Source organism: Tiliqua scincoides, chromosome 2, assembly GCF_035046505.1.
Source record: "Tiliqua scincoides isolate rTilSci1 chromosome 2, rTilSci1.hap2, whole genome shotgun sequence".
Taxonomy (NCBI): Eukaryota; Metazoa; Chordata; class Lepidosauria; order Squamata; family Scincidae; genus Tiliqua; species Tiliqua scincoides.
In genome coordinates, this window is record NC_089822.1 from 180,674,194 (window position 1) to 180,691,282 (window position 17,089).

General features: G+C 43.9%; 1 protein-coding gene across 1 annotated transcript in view; it reads left to right on the forward strand.

Moving 5' to 3' along the window:
• The first annotated feature begins 249 nt into the window (after window positions 1–249).
• JAKMIP2 (janus kinase and microtubule interacting protein 2) overlaps window positions 250–17,089 on the forward strand; it is a 45,370-nt gene continuing 28,530 nt past the window's right edge. The window contains exons 1-4 of the mRNA XM_066613541.1: window positions 250–378; window positions 9,485–9,982; window positions 14,100–14,309; window positions 16,452–16,550. Coding sequence (XP_066469638.1) covers window positions 250–378; window positions 9,485–9,982; window positions 14,100–14,309; window positions 16,452–16,550 — 936 coding nt within the window. The remainder of the gene's footprint in view (window positions 379–9,484; window positions 9,983–14,099; window positions 14,310–16,451; window positions 16,551–17,089) is intronic.

A 17,089-nucleotide genomic window follows, 5' to 3' on the forward strand; every position in this document is an offset into this window, starting at 1 on the left:
GTTATGAATTATTATCCTTTTCTGCTTCTGGATCGAGGTCACAGTACTGTCTTTACTTTGTGTGGCAAAACAGAATTAACAAATGTCACGCCTTCTTATTTCTCACAGGACTACCCTGGTAGCTGCCGAGGGAATCTTTAGGAACGTCACACAGTAGGTGCTGAGAATACTTGGATGGAAAGACATCAAAAATGGCCGTTCCTATTTGAAAAAAGATTCTCACGCACAGACTTGCAGTAGCCAGCAGCCATGTCAAAAAAAGGACGCAGCAAGGCTGAAAAGCCAGAGGCACTGATTATGTCCTTACAAGCTGCCAATGAAGATCTCAGGACCAAGCTAACAGACATTCAGATTGAACTTCATCAGGAGAAGTCTAAGGTGAGTAGAGAATTGGTGGTAAAGGAGAAGTGATTAAAAAGAAGACAGTCAAATTGCAAATGGCAAAAGATGCCTTTTAGCCCCTCCTGTGGGCTGAAGATTTGCTCCTGATTTAGTCTAAGTCTAAATTTAAAAGAGTATTTAGACAAAGAATTGCAGGTTGCCCCTTTTCTCTTGAATAAATTCCAGGTGTTTTCTCAATATACTCTTTTCACTGTGGCTGGACGTAGCACCCCTCATCTCAAGCTAGATGAGGCAGCTAGTAGTTTTTAAAGAGAGTTGGAAGCAATTTGAGCATTGCTTTTCATGGTGCACACATAGACATTTCTTCTGTTTTGTTGCCTCAGGTCAAATAGGTTTTGCAGGGGTTTGGAAAATACTAAAAGCCCATTGCTGGAGCTGGAAGCAGGCTAGTGTATGCACCCAGAAGAAGCAGTCTTCATCTATCTTCAGCCTACTATATATGCTACTTGCATTGTAAAATTCCACCAACAAGAAAGCTGCATGCCAGATGAAAAGTTTCCAATATATGCAGATATATCCAATATAAACATTTTCTGTACACAACCTTTGGAGGGAAAGATGCCAACATTTATACCACTTATGCCCCAGAAGGATCCTTCATTCTAAAGGATATTTCCAAGATGAGGTCAGTTACTACTAGTGCCTGAGGTGGTGGTGTGCAACTGCCACCTGGCAGCATGGCAGGGGCCTCCTCCACTTTTTCTCCTCCACTCACTCTTTGACTTCACAAAGGGAATACAGTAAAAGAGGAGGGCTGAAGCATTAAAGACACTCAGCACTTTTGGTCTTTCTGGCCTACTCTGTACCAGAATGAGGGAAAGGTGAGTAGATGGAGAGCCCCATTCAGAGATGAGATCTGCCTCCTGCCCTCACTGTGGCTGGGGCACTGCTGCCACTGCCCCTGATGGGTATGTTTGGTTGAAGTGGGAAGCGGGGAGGAGCTTGGGAGATCAGAGGACTGGTGAGAATCAGTTTGGGGACTCGGTGGGTGAGCTGGGACTTATGCCCCAGTTTGGATACAAGTTGGGTTGAAAACCAAACATGTTTTCGCCATGCTATCCCTTTCATGGAGGCAACCATTATGAGCACACAAAGCTTATTTCTCAGTCCAAGCCTGGTGATCTTTGCCAGTATTTCTAGTAATGAGACAAAAGTGGACTGTACCACTTTCGACTTCAGGTGGAGAACCACATTTTTTAGTAGTTCCCTATGTAAAAAACCTTCCTGCATGGAGAAAACTGGCAGAGAGGTGGCTGGGTAGAACCTGTTTCCCAGTTGTGTTGCAATACTTTTCTAAAACTTTTTTTTCTACCTGCAATAATTGTATTTATTGTATGAACAATAAATTGTTCATTTATATGAAGGGAGTATTCAAAAATGGTTTCCCCTGCCTACAATATGAAGGGGCCTCATTCTGCCTTAAGGGTATATGCCACACCAACAGTTTCACAAGGTGGTCCTTCGCCGCCGCCTCCTCCTCCTCCTCTCTCTCTCTCTCTCTCTCTCTCTCTCTCTCTCTCTCTCTCTCTCTCTCCAGATAGCTGTACTTAATGCCTGTGACCCAGACTTTTTAATTCTTCCACTATGAACATTGCCTTGGGCAAAACAAATCTCGGCTGCCACTACATTCCATAATTAAGCAGCCGTGTTTTAATTTACATGCAGTCATTCTTCATGAAAACTTTTCTGGGTTGTCCATACATCAAGGTTTCTATTAACCCCAGAGGACAATCAAATCAACCAACTCTGTGAACATCAGTTTCTTTAATTGCAGGATGGCTGGGATGAAAGAAAGACTTCTGTACTGCGTTATTATCTGGTAGGGTAGCGGACTCTGGAGAGTTTCTCCTCACACACTCCAGTGAGATTTATAGGCATTAAGTTGCAGTCAATCTGAACAGAGAAGAATTTTGAATGAAAGAAAAGCAATGCAGTCTTTCCTTGGCTGCAGTCCTGCCCGCAAGTATTGCACAGAAGTCCTACTCAGGTTAATGGGACTTACCCATGTGTAACGGTAGGCAGAATTCCAGCTTTCATTTTTCAATTCAGCATATGTAGTACTGCCATTTTTCAGTCATGAAAGGCAGCATTTTCTTTTTAAGTGTTTGTCACTGATGCTTAAACACTCAGACAAAAATTAGCAGTTTAGTTCACTTAGGAATTGTGGGCTAATTGCCAAAAACCTGGAAGATAAGGGGAGTTGCCCTGACAATTGCCACTTCATTTTCTCTCTCTCTCTCTTTCTCTCTCTCTCTCTTTCTTTGCTGCAGGCTACTTAAGATTGCGTTGTTAAAGAAAGAACCAAACATATTTTCTTCTCCGGCAAGCTTTGCACATAAGAGGGAGAAATTTCAGGTTTCAGCAGCAGAGGCCAAAGAGATTTTAAGGGAGACAAGATTGACAATCTTTGCTGGCACTACTTTTTATTCTGCATAATAGTGGGAATGTGGTTGCTTCTGGGTAGTAATTGCATGTGGTTGAAAACAGGGGCTGGTGACAGTCCCTCTGTCCTCACTATATGGCACTACTGCATTCTGTAAAATATTTTCATAGCAGAGGCGAGGAGTAGAACATCCTCAAGAACAGAATCCTGGCTAAAGTCACCCATTAAAGGGTTATTACAAAACAGGGGTGCATATAAGGAAATATTATATCCTCTTTTTTCCCCTATTGCTACAGTGCATGAATGTACAATACAACCATTGTCAGTTTAAATGTTTCATTATTACTGTTGTGGATATGCAGCACTCATCAATGGTATGGTGCCATAGTAAATTTTGAAGCTTGTCATGAAATATCCCCACAGATACAGATTATATAACAAAAAAAATTAACAAAATTTCTTTATTAGAGTTTTCTTCTTGCTACTTGTTTCTGCTTTGAAACATATTATACTTCATTGAAGCCATTTCTGCCCAACGTTGCATATTCACAACAGGGATCAAATGTGTACATCTATGGGCCGGGCAGAAATGGATTAAAGATGTTGATCATTTCAATCCAAAATCTTGAAATGGGTTGCAATACCGGGCTTTATGGTTGATTTTATTGTACGCTGCCTTGGGCAGATTTTAACTGGAAAGGTGGGGTATAAAATAAATAATATTTATTAGAGAGAGAGAGAGAGAGAGAGAGAGAGAGAGAGAGAGAGAGAGAGAGAGAGAGAGAATGACCTGTCCAAAGTCACTCTCTGAACTTCATGATTGAGTCAGTGAATTGAACCAAGTTCTCCCCCATTTAAGTCCAGCAATGTATCCACTATACACACTGGTTCACATCATGTACCTGGAATAGGAAGGAAACTGACCACCAATCCTGTTCTTCCCCTCCAGCCCTGCCAATACAGTGATGGCAAAAGACTACCTCTGCATACTGTGGGGAGTTGCAGAGGTCTTTTCTGGAGTATGCCTCTGCTATGCAGGGAGGTCTACTCATACCTGTGCTAGCAAATTCACTGGCACAGGTCTGCATGGACTCATGCTGCAGGATGAGGTCTGGGAAGGGGGCTAGGGTTTGGTTGCTGCCACACCAAATCCACCCCCTTCCCTGACCTGGTTTCATACCCCCTCATCCTCATTACCACCTCATTCTGCTTTTCCCCATCTTGTCCCATCTCCACCACCATCCTACTTGTCTCGGTGGGTCCTCCAAGATCCACTGATGCACATGAGAAAGCTCCAGCCTTCCCAGCAGTGCTCATGCAGTGCGCTATTCTACGCACTTCCAGAGTGCCTTTTAGGACTGCCATAAGGCAGATGCCGCCAGTGGAACATATGTTGGCAGCTGGGCCCAATAAGATTGGGCCCTAAAAGAGGACTTCCATTTGGAAGAATTGCGCTGAGCTCATTTTTAGGATGTATTTTGTCCCCCTGTCCCCAAAAGCCATATGAAATATGAAAATAACTGTGAAAATAACTCTTGCCCAAGGAAAGATACTGATCAATTTTAGTTTTGATGAAAAGGCTTTGAAGACTTTTCCATCTCTTAGCAAGATTCTGGTTTAAAGATATGTTTGATATGCCTTGAGCAAGGGACAAAAACAGGGAGGAAAGATGTTCATTGCTGTAATTTCTATCTTTCCAATGAAGTATGACTGCAAGCCGTAGTAACCTGGCAGCCAAAGTTTGGGCTGGTAAACTGTGGCCAATCCATAGAATTCAGTGCCTGCTCCTATTTCCTAGACTCAAACAATTCTTTGGGTTCCCTAATGCTCCATTTCCAAAATATCCTGAACAGTTCCACCACACCATACTAACCCTAAACCTAAATAATTCTTCCTTTTTCTGCACGTGTACAACGGTGGTTTCCAAACCTTTTAGCATTGGGACCCAAATAGCAGGTTGTTTAACCTTCACACACATAACCTAATCTGCCCTATCAGTTCTGCGAACCACCAAAAATTGGGTCGCAACCCACTGGTGGATCCCAGATTCTGCTGATGTAGGATATTTGCTTTCAGTTTCACTTTCTCACCAGACATCAACATATTGCCTCTTTCATTCAAGCCACATATTTCATTAAGTCCTTTCTTTCACAGTACACAAGAGACTCATATTTTCCACTTTTCGCATTTCAAATACCACAAAACTACACATTGAGGCCTATTTTGTACTACAGGCCAGGACTGTTTCCCTCCAAAGAAAAGGCAATTCCAGGTTTTTCTCGCACCTCCCTTCTTTCTAAGCTATTTGACTTTTTTATTTTTGACAAGTACACACTATAGTATGATTTTTTTTAATGTTAAAAGTGGTGTGGCATTTGAAATATTCCTTTACTCTCAGGTTTTTTTGTTTTTGTAATTTTACTGTAGTTGCCAGTAAAAGAACTGGATAAATAATTTTTGTATGTATTTAATGAAAGCCTCTTCCTAGCCATCACTGAACACTGACATTCCCTAATTTTAACATTAAACCAAAATTGCTTTTTCTATCCAAGTGTTTTCCTTCATTGAATTGCATTAGTTATTGTCAGGTTGCTCTTAAGGTCCGCTATCGTGAGGTTTCTGAAAGCAGCTGATCTTGCGGAAAGACTATTACTGTATTACTCAAGAAACAGTGAAATATTTATAGAGCCAAGTGCTAAGTTCCTTACGTAGCTGATATTCAGAAAAAAAATTCTTATAAAATAAGACAAGGGGGTAATTTAAGTGTTAATTTTAGGAGGTGATTCACACAGATTTCAGGGATTTGATTTCAGGAAAATCACATAGTTTTTGGGTAATAATGCAGATAAATTAAGAGCCCCCCCCCCCACAAACTGGTAAAGCTGTGCCTCAAAAGAGCACACTGTATCCAGTGGGGAGGGGGATGGAACTGAAGGCTTCAGAGGGGAAAGCCTCCGTAAGCCTCCCACTCTGTGATGGGTCTCCTTGGACCTGCATCACCTCTTTAGCTGGTGCAAGTCTGAGAAGAAAAGGGAGGTAGCAAGGTTGCAGAAAAGGGAAATAGGATCCAGCGCCTTCCATTGCCACCAGATCCACCCCTACCTGCAGTCTCCCTGCCCTTATTCCTCCTCCTTTCCCATCAGGTTTTGCCCCTCCCCACTTCTCCTTGCCCATTTCACCCTTTCCCCACCCCTTCCATTCTCCACCTGCAACCAACTTGCAACCGCAGAAGAGTCTTCCACTGTCACCAAACCCTCCTGCACGTATGTGTAGCAATGTACGTACCTTTCAGTTTGCTGGTAGCAGTATGCACAACATTGTGTGTACTGTCCACATGATAAAATACTATATAAATGTTTGCACCCAGAAAAGCAAAAAAGCAGAGTTTTGTTGCTGGCACAAATATGCAAATGACATAATCTACATATATCTACATGTTTCAGACTATTTATTCTATTTCTACTAATCTAGCAGTCTAATCGATATTAGCAGTCTGCTCCCTGCCAAAAGGACATTGGGACCCCACCATCAGGCACTGGAAATTCTGCTTAGCTGGCCCCAGTAGCATAGCTAGAGGGGGGCAAAATGGTATGTACTGCAGGCACCACAATGCGCTGTGTAAGCGGCCCTTCCCACCCGTCGTTAGAGCCATGCCATGCCATGATGGCAACACATGCAGGCACTCGCTGAACCCAATTGTGTCTCCTGTGTGTTGCTGTCACTTCCTGGAATGGCTCTGATGGTGAGTGGGAGAGGCCGCTCACATGGCACATTGTGGCACCTGCAGTACTTCCCATTTTGTCCCCCTCTAGCTATGCTGCTGGCCTCCTACCTTTCTAAATTCCACCAATTGCCTATACATTTCCAATTTTCACAGTCATTGGAACTAAATATTAAGGATGCTTAATATTTCTTAAAGGATGCTGAGATTCTCAGGATAATGAAATTTAGGAAGCTGTTTTATGCTGAGTCAGGCCATTGCTCCATCTGACTCAGCTTTGTCTGCACTGACTGGCAGTGGCTTCCAGGGTTTCAGGCTTTTCTTAGCCCTGCCTGGAGAGATAACAGACAGAACCTTGAATCTCCTGCATGCAAAGAAGGTACTCTAAATTTCATACTTGCTCATCAGGATTGTGGAATCATGGCATAAACTCAGCTCTGAACATACAGGGTACAGGGTTAAATTACCACAGATATTCCTGCCACTAAAATTTATGAGGCATTGCTTCACACTTGACAATTTTCTGCACAGATATTTCTTGCTATTGTGTAAGAAAACTGCAACTCTAACATGCATGAACCATCACCTGTTACAAGCACATGCCACAGGTACGTGTGGTGAGAAATTGGAGTGCTCACAGCTCCCCAATGTTGTGCCTATGTTGTGCTGGGGGTGTGCAAGTGCTTGCAATATATGATTGCATCAAGATGGTCTTCCTGCCTTGAAATTCTATTTGTGTAGGAAAACCACTGTGTGAGAAGGTGCTCTGAAACTCTGAAAAGAATGTCTGTTTTATATATGGAATGTAGGCAAAAGTTCCTCTTTCCACCTGACCAGGTATCTTTGCAATAAATGTTACAGGGGAAAAGTAAAATGGAAGGAGGTCTGACACCTGAGAGGCTAAGGGTGCAATCCTATCTTGCGCTGGAACAGGCAAGCCAGGAGGCTTGTGCTGTATCTAGCACGAGATAGAGCTCCACAGTGGCTCAGCCGAAGGTAAGGGGAAACTCTTCCCCTTACCCCCGGGTAAGCCACTGCAGCCCCTATGGGTCTCCTCAGACTTGTGCCACCTCCTTCTCCCCGCCTCCTCCCCACCCATCCCAAAGCCTTGCATTGGTTGAGTTCAGCCAACACAAGGCTTGCCCCACGAGCTGCCGTGGAAGCTGGATGCAGCCTCCATGTGCCAGTGAACCTCTGTGTGCTGGTGTGATTTGCTTTAGAGGAGGCACAAATGTGCTTTACTTGTAGTTAGGATTGCACTGCATGTGTATTCAAATATACCTCTGGAAGATTATGTCTTGAGCTTACTGGGGTCGAACCTAATAATCTCCTCCCATGTTCCTACCTTTACACAACTTGCTTCTCCTTTGAGCTTGGAAAGGACAGGGAATCTGGTGGTAGCTTCATTAAGCTTTTATTCTTAAACTATGAAGGTACATTAGATTTCTAACCCATACAGCATCAAGTTGTTATTTTCTTGCCAGGAAACTTATAAATGGGCCTCTGATCTGAGGGGGTCTTGGAACGTGGCCCACTTCTAGGTTTGTGTCACCACAAGGTTTGTGGTCGGGCTGGGGCAACAAACTCTTTCCTCTCTCTCTCTTTCCTCTCTTCCTCCTTCTCCCTCATTTGCTGCTATAGATTAGAAGGAGGAGGCAGTAATGTGCTGACTTTCTTAACCAGCAAATCAAGGCAAGAACTTGGGGCTGGGCAATGGACCCTCTGATGGGTCTGAACTTCCAGCAACTACACAGGGGCACCAAGTCCCTCATGTCGGGCCTGCCTGTAACCCAATTTCTCCAGGACCAAATTTTGTAAATGACCTTTTAATCTCAGTTTGATGGAAGAAACAAATTCACCAGACTGAATTCACCAGAGTAACCAGGGTAAAGCAATAGCAATAAACAAAAATGAAACAAAGAAAAAAAACAACACATAAAGAGAGTTCAGGACTGTCCTGGAATCTCAGGAGATAAGAAATGTTCACATGTCAGAGGATGGTGTGTGTCATATCACAATGTTCTTCAGAAACTGTCTGCGTGATGTGAAGCATCCTCTGTTAATTCTCCATCTTTAGCTTTGCTTTGCAGATCTCCATTTCCATTGTCAGGCCTTGATACAAGCAGATTCTTCCTGAGGCAGTTCTGTTGCCTTGGAGAATACTTGGTGAAATGCAGGCATATGGGAGCAAGTGTTTGATTTTCACTCCGGACCAAAAGCCGTGATTTTCTTTTCAACATTTGCCTCTTCTAGATGAATAACTAGAGTTTCACCATTTCCTAACAACGAAATGTCACTTTTTTCCCCACTTTGCCAACAAAGAGACTTGTGCCGACTATCCACCATCTACCATTTACCCTGGTGGGTAGAATCCAGGACATAACTGCCCTGCCATACCAGCCATGGATCCAAAGCACAACTGCCCGGCCATACCATAGTTTAATGATTTATTATTACTTTATAGTAGCAAATTGAAAAATAGAAAATGAAGGACTTTGGGTCGCCAATACATTATGCAAATTACCACAATTATGCAGATGTTGCAATTTGCATAATTTCTGTGCAGGTAGGGCACAATGTCCTTCTAATCTAAATTGAAATACAAAACAAGACCAGCAAGAGTCCTTTCTCCCTTTATTGCTGTGATGGAAAATGAGTGAAAGGCAAGGCTCCAGGAGGAATTTGCCAGTGATAGATATCTGAAGATCAATTTGCATATTTGTAATAAGGTGTGAATGGCTAGTGTTTCAGTGTTCACACCTCAATTAAGATTAGGATTTTGGCAACCTGCTGCTCAGGGCTTAGCCATATCTGTGAACTTTTTTTTTTTAAGCTCTGACAGTCACAGATATTTTGGAATTGTGGGATAATTGCAAATTCTATGGCCATTTTTAGAACTGCAGGATCTAAGTGCTGTATAAGTGCTACATTATTATTATGGTTTGATTGCAACTGATTTTAATTTTCTTATTCTGTAGGCAAATAAACTTGAAAGGGAGAAAACCCAAGAAACAAAGCGGATTCGGGAGCTGGAGCAACGCAAGCAGACTGTGCAGATCACCGAATTGAAAGCGAAGCTCCACGAGGAGAAGATGAAGGAACTCCAGGCCGTGCGGGAAAATCTCATCAAACAGCACGAGCAAGAAATGGCACGGACCATGAAAATCAGAGACAGTGAGATCCAGAGGCTCAAGTCAGCGCTGTACGCATTGCGGGAAGGGAGCAGTGACAAAGTACGGACAGCACTGACCATTGAGGCTCGCGAAGAGGCCAGGAAACAGTTTGACTCTGAGCGCCTTAAACTTTTGCAGGAAATCACTGAACTGAAGTCTGCCAAAAAGCAGGTGGATGAGGCTCTTAACAACATGATCCAGGCTGATAAGATCAAAGCAGGGGATCTCCGGAGTGAGCACCAATCCCACCAGGAAGCTATCTCCAAGATCAAATGGGAGAGTGAAAGAGATATTCGCAGGCTGGTTAGTACTCGACTTAGATGCCAAGCAGCTTATAGAAGCTGATTCACTTAATATTTTAATGTGCTTATCTCAATGAGAAGCCTTCAGTCACAGGTGCATAGTGAAGACATAGGAGTGTATTGGCTGTAAAACCTGGGTACTGTTGCTTAAGATGCCCCCTTCTCCTCCACATGAACCTTGCCTGGAAGTTTGGGCTGTGGTGTCATCAGTATGCTGATGTCACCTAGATATTTCTCCCTTTTGCATCTGATTGTGGGGAAGCTGTGAACAATCCAAACTAGTGTCTGAACTCAAGTGGTGGGACTGTGTGTGGGCTAAGAAAGGGAGACTGAATCCAGACAGGTTGGAAGTATTGCTGGTGAGCAGACAAGCTGACTTGGAGTTGAGTGTACAGCCTGTTCTGGATGGGGCAGCACTCCCCCTGAGAGGTCAGGCTTGCCATTTGGGAGTGCTCCTCGCCACTGCACTTTCACAAATCTTCAACTGATGCACCAACATCCCTTTCTGAGAAAGGCAGAACTGGTCAGTATCACACATACCTTAGTTAAAGCCTGACAGAACTATTGTAATGCACTTTACATGAGGACTACCCTTGCAGAGTGTCTGGAAGCTTCAGCTCATACAGAATGCTGCTGTATGAGTTCTAGTAGCCCATGATTGGGTGCATGTAACTTCCATTTTAGACTACCCTCACTGGTTATAAGTGTGCTTCTAGACTTAATTCAAGGCATTACTTAAAGCTCTTGCTATATTTGAAGGACTATAATCCCTGTATTAATCTACCAACAAGTTATATAGGGAGAAATCCACAGCCATGTCCATGATCATACAATAGCTGGTTAGAAATGCAGCTGTGATCCTGACAATGGCTGTCTATGACTGCTTCCGTATACTGCTTCTTCCCATTTGTACAAACATGTCTCTGTGTTATCATGTATATATGATACATTTATATGATTTATATCAGCACTAGCCAAATCACTACCTGCGGGCTGGATCTGGTACAAAGCTGCATCCCTCCCCCCAGGTGAGCAGCGCTTAATGTTCCAGTGTTCTGTTCCTCCCATCTCTGTTGCATGGCATTCCGGGCAGTTGTGTCTGCCCAGAAATCTGGGCACGACGGCTGCTAGGACAGTGAGCTATAGAAGCAGCTGCCCAAAATGTTGCACAACGAAGATGGAGGGACTCCTGAGCCACCTGCTGAAATGGTAAACACAGGCCTGAACGGATACTGATTTAGCACAGCAATTGTGAGTTTGGCGATCGATGATTGAAATGATTGTATGAAGCGGAGATGACCATTGCTTGCACAAAGCAGCCCTGAGTAACAGTCACAATGGTATGGTTCCCTTACATGGAGAGACCTTTGGGATCACCCCCCAAAGGGATGCAGTGTGTGCTCCAGTGGCAGAGTTGATAGGATCAGGCTGACATACATTTTAAATACTGCCATTCTCTCTTTGGTGAAGCAGCTAAAGACCCAGAGGCAAACCGAACTCTAGGGGGAAATATCAAGGCCAATTCCATCCTCTCACAGTTTTTGTGCACATGTTTGTGTATGCATTACTGAGTGAGTTCAAGAATGGTGGCTGAATGTAGTCCCCAGCAGTGCACTAAATTTGATGAGTAACCCAGAATACAAACATTTTGGGAGCCATATAGAAAGCCAGACCTTTGCATTGTGCATCCTAGCTGAAAGGACATCTCATCAAATACCAATGTAATCAGAACCCACTGCATGGACTTTTACTAAAAGCAGCAGCATCCCGGAGTCTCCTGGCAGCCGGGGTGGGGTGAGGTGGTGACGCATTACCCCCTTCATCATCACATTGCCCCCGCTCCTGTACCCCCCCACCACTGGAAAGGCTGCATTTCTGAGCCAAACGGAGACACAGGTGAGCCCAACATCGCACCACCCGCCGCTTTAAGCAACAAGCATTACCCCACACCACAAAAAGACTGGGAAACACCTGGAGTGCCGTGGAGGGGGGATGAGTCACTCCAGCTGACCCCTTGTACTCCACTGCCCCCCAACACCCCCTGTGGCCTGCTGCCTGGGAGCCCCAGCCCACGTGCTTCATCTACCACTAAAAGTAACACCTATTAATAGAGGTGTTTGTTTCTGGTAAATTAGATAGGATTACAGCGTAGTTAACACAATGGGCTTACCTCTGAGGAAAATAAATAACACCGTTTTCAAACACTTCCACCTATTAAGAGTCCTGGAGCTGCAAAATGTTGCAGATTTTGAACATGGCTTTGTGAATGAAAAATCCTGTATAGTCTGGACTACTGTTTTGCGCAAGTGACTTGTGCATTTTTTCCCAGCTAATGTAATTTTCCCTTCCTTGAGCATTTTGTATCACTGCATTTCTGAACCATTGCTGTCATCTTGTTTCTACCAATCCTGTTTCCAGAGTAAAAGAGCTAAACATTGGTTAACAATTTCAATGCAAGCAGGTAGCAACAAGTGAAGCTTTCCTTGTTACTACAGTCCCATGCTGAAGGGAGCACTGTTGGTTTCTGGCTGTCAGCTGTGTTAGCATCAGAACCATTGTCAATAAACAGCAGCAATCCTAGTTCTAGTCATTCCTGTTACTAGCCTGATTAGCCTACAAATTCAGCCAAATGGACTGAGCTGGAAGGTGGTGAACCACAATCTCAAAATGTGAGGATGTATTAGAAATACATCATGAGGCTAACAGCCTGATCCCATTGGGCACTTACAGCAGTGGAATGTCTGGCCCATAAGTACCGCAGCTGCATCATAAAGCTGCCCTACTGGTGTGCACTTCGGCCTGCATATGCGGCGGCAGCTCCCAGCTGCTATGCTGGAGCAATTAAGGTGCTGGAGGGAACAGGAGGGGAGGAGTGGGACAGGGACCAGGGCAGGCAGGGGAAATTTCAAGGGCAGGAGAGATGGATCTTGGCGGCAGCAGCACAAGTCAGGATGCCCGCAGCTCTCCTGTGACTCATCTGAAAAAACTTTTTATTTAAAAATAGTAAAAATATTTTTATTTTCCTCTCTCATGCTATCTGGTCACACACATCATCATCATCATCATCATCATCACACCATTGTATGCAGCGTGTGCTCAGTTACATGGCAGGAGATAGTGGGGGATATGATTGGGTTCTAAAAGAATTCAATTTTGGGTAGCTCCACCACAAGGCTGCTACCCAGCAAGTTGTCATATGAATGGCCCTTAAATTCTGAGTTTAAAAGTAGATTCAATCCATAATCTTAATCAAGGAAAATATTCCCTTAGCTCTTTAGCATCTCTCCTTCTTCTTCTTCTTTTTTTTTAATATTCTCTCTTTAGTTATTGTATGAAAGGACGGGAAGGGTGCAACCTAGCAGTGTCTAAGAAGTCATGACAGTCAGAAAGTTGATAGCTGCTGTTTTTCCAAACATCATGCTGCAGTAAGGACCGTTTTGTATGCTGAACTTGCATCTGCCATGCAGCTATTCAAGAGACAACTTGAATTCTGCCATCAAATGTGACAAACACAGGGGTGCAAAATGGATGGAGGGAAGCAACTGACTAAATGTTTAAGAGTAGATAGAAATTTGTATTTGAATGTAAACCAGTTTATCTCAGTTTGATCTCAGGTACTTTACTACTGGTATTCTGGAGCATGGGAATTGTCACAATAAATGAACCTTCTACCTAAAGCGATTCTCTTGTAAATGGTATAAAGTAGTGTTCCCAAACAGTGATTTATAACCTGATTGTTGCTGAAACTGACAAGCTAATAGCTGACAAGGAAAAGTGTATTGAGTCCTATGGAAAGTAAGCTGAGCCACATGTGCACAATAATAGCCATGACTATTATCAAAGGCCAGGCGAAGGGGGATGTAGGTGGAGCTCAGCAAATGATCCAGAAGGCTGTCCCCCTCCCACCATAGTAAAAAGGATAAAACAGAGACTTAAGCAACTGGTAAAGTGGCACCTTTTTTCTTTTTTTAAAGTCTCATAAAGCTAGTTGGGCCCTGATAATTGTTGTTTTAAAAAGTGGGTCCTGGTGCTAAAAAGTTTGGGAATCACTGGTATAAAGAATGTCCACTCATTGCTGTGCTCATGAAGTTACATGGTCTTCATATGTCTTGATTCAGATGGATGAAATCAAAGCAAAAGACAGAATCATCTTTTCCTTGGAGAAAGAGCTGGAGACCCAGACTGGCTATGTGCAGAAGCTTCAGCTGCAGAAAGAGGCTTTGGATGAGCAACTTTTTCTCGTCAAGGAGGCCGAATGTAACATGAGCAGTCCCAAAAGAGAGATCCCAGGCAGAGCAGGAGATGGCTCCGAACACTGCAGCAGTCCTGTAAGCAGGAGCTTATATTTCATCACAAAGAGAAACATCGGGCTTTGATAGTACCTGCTTTGCCTACTTATTGCATCATTTTCGTGCTGAAGCATCCACTTGTAATGTATAAAAAGCGCCCTCCTGTGGTGGTTGTAAGGATGCATTTCAGTAAACTAAATTTTGTAATGCTTAGCACAATTCCTTAGTACTACTACTGCTACTACTACTACTATTATTACAGATGAATAATGTTTCTGTGTTGGCATCCTTCAGTCTCGGAAGACTATGGTGTCACGCTCTGGATGGTGGTTCTGGAACAGCATCTAGTGTGGCTGGAAAGGCCGATTCAGGAGTGACAATCCCTTCACACTGAGAGCAAATATAGTCTTCCCTGGTGTGTCTCCCTGGCGACAGGCCTTCCTTCTTTGCCACTTTGTCTCAGTCAGTTGGACAAGTGTCTCTTCAAACTGGGAAAGGCCATGCTGCACAGCCTGCCTCCAAGCGAGATGCTCAATACTGAATAATGCTGAATAATGTTTATGTAGCATAGTGTTCAGATAACTTAGGGCCCAAACCTATCCAACTTTTGAGTGCCAGTGCAGCTGAAATGCAGCCTTGAAGAAAGGGAACAAACATTCCCTAACTTAGAGGAGGCCTCCATGATTGCCCCACACCACGGGATGCCGCGCATGTCCCATTGGCAAAGCTGCACCGACTCTGGTTGCTGCACAGTGCTTAATATGCCAATAGGATTGATTATCTACCTTCTACTTTGCGCAGTCACTCACACATACACACGTATAACATACAAAAACAATACTAAAGCGTTGGTCCATCACATAGCATAGTCAAACATTTAAAGGAAAGAAAGAAGGTACCAAATGCAGGAGTGAAATGAGAGAAGGTGCATATAAGATCATTCAATTGATAATAATCTGAATGGATCACTTACTTGCTTTTACTTGAACATGTGAGTGATAAATGGTCTTCTGTGCACCTGTGGGTGTTGCACCCTCATTGAACTCATCCTGGGGAGAGGTCCACATCAAATGACACTGGGCAGGACATGGGGGGTGAGATGCTCAGATATGAGGCAGGGGCCCAAATATTGCTGCTCAAGAGTTCATTGGAGGGGAAACAGAAGGAATAGAAAGGACAAGATTAATGGCTGGAGGGTTGCATCACCCATAATCTCCATGTCTTTGTTCAGGTCTTGCAGTTTCTTCACACGAGAGGGTCCTTTACCATGCTGATATTCAGTATCTTCAGGTCCTTTGAGGCAAACAAGGGTATCACAGGACCCAGACAACTTGCCCTCTCATTTCCAGACACCAATACTTTGTGGCAGGCTCCTGGGGAGCCCTTGTGGAAGGTAGTCCACAACCCTGTCTCACTTCTTTTCCAAGGCAGATAGGTCCCCCTTGTTTAGGGATTCTTCCCCTTCTGGCTAGGCTCATCCCTCTTTTCCTTCCCCTCCTGGCCTCTTTTGCCTCCTTCCTTACTCTGTTGGTCTTCCCTTCCTTTCTCCAGCACTCCTTTTCTCTCACATGTTCCTTCCTTCAGCTGTCCTCCTCTCTCAGAACTCTTGTCACCTCTCTTTCTCCTTTCTCTGCTCTTTTTTCTCACCTTCTTATCCTTGCCTCTTCCCAGGCAGCCCTTTTCAGGTGCTCCTTCTCAATGCCAATCCACCCTACCCTGACCACTATCAGTAGGAAAGCTGGCATCGTTTTTCAGCTCTTCATTGCCACTCCTCAAGGGACAAAGGGTTGATTGCTGCAGCAGCTGCGTGGCCCCAGCAGGGTTCCATCAGATCATCTAAGCTGACAGCATCTTTGAAATCTTCTTTCCTTTCCTTCCAGTAAAGTTTAGAACCCTGCAACTATGTGGCCTGGGCCAACTGTGGAAAAACTTCACATGAAATCACCTGACCAGAATCAGAGGGGATGATTTCATGTTGAAATGCCATTAGACTTGTCCACTTGCTTGTTGGTCTTTAAGATCACAACCATGCCATGGAAGGAACCTGCAGAAAAGATGCTCCCCTGGCAGAACTACAATTTTTGAAGGGTGTCTCACAGGTAAATATTGTATGTGCCTTGGTAGTAGTTTGCCTGTTTGGCCACTCTGGTATTGAATGATCAAACATTTCTTTCTTTACAGGACCTCCGCAGAAACCAGAAAAGGATGGCAGAGCTCAATGCTACTATACGGAAACTGGAGGACAGGAACACACTACTTGTAGATGAACGGAATGAACTGGTGTGTGCACTTAGCCATGTTGGAATGAGGTTTGAGTGGCTGTATTGCAAAGAAGACAAAGACTTCAAAAGGAAGGGTGCTTTGTATTGGGTGCTCATGTCCACATCCTACTATTGCTGGATTTAAAAGAGGATATTGGGAAAGACTACTTTTTTTCCCTTAAAACTTCAGAGGACAGTGATATAAATTCTATTTCCACATTCAAATGATGTTAACTGCATAAACTGAGTCAACTTTCTCTCTCCAACATGCATTTTATAATTTTATACCATGCATTCTCTAATTCTCACTATGGAATATAAATACAGTCGTGTGTCACTTAACAACAGGGATGCGGACCAGCACCTCCATTGTCAAGCGAGACTTGACATTATGCAAAGCCTCCAAAGGGTGAGGAAAGCTGCACTCCCCTTATCCCTGTGAGGCTTTTCCATGTGCTGCCTCTGCAAGGCCCAGAATGGCTATTTCGGGCCAATAGACGCGACTTCCAGTTTCCTGGGAAACAAAGTCACATGTTTTCAGTCGAAGCAGCCAGTCTG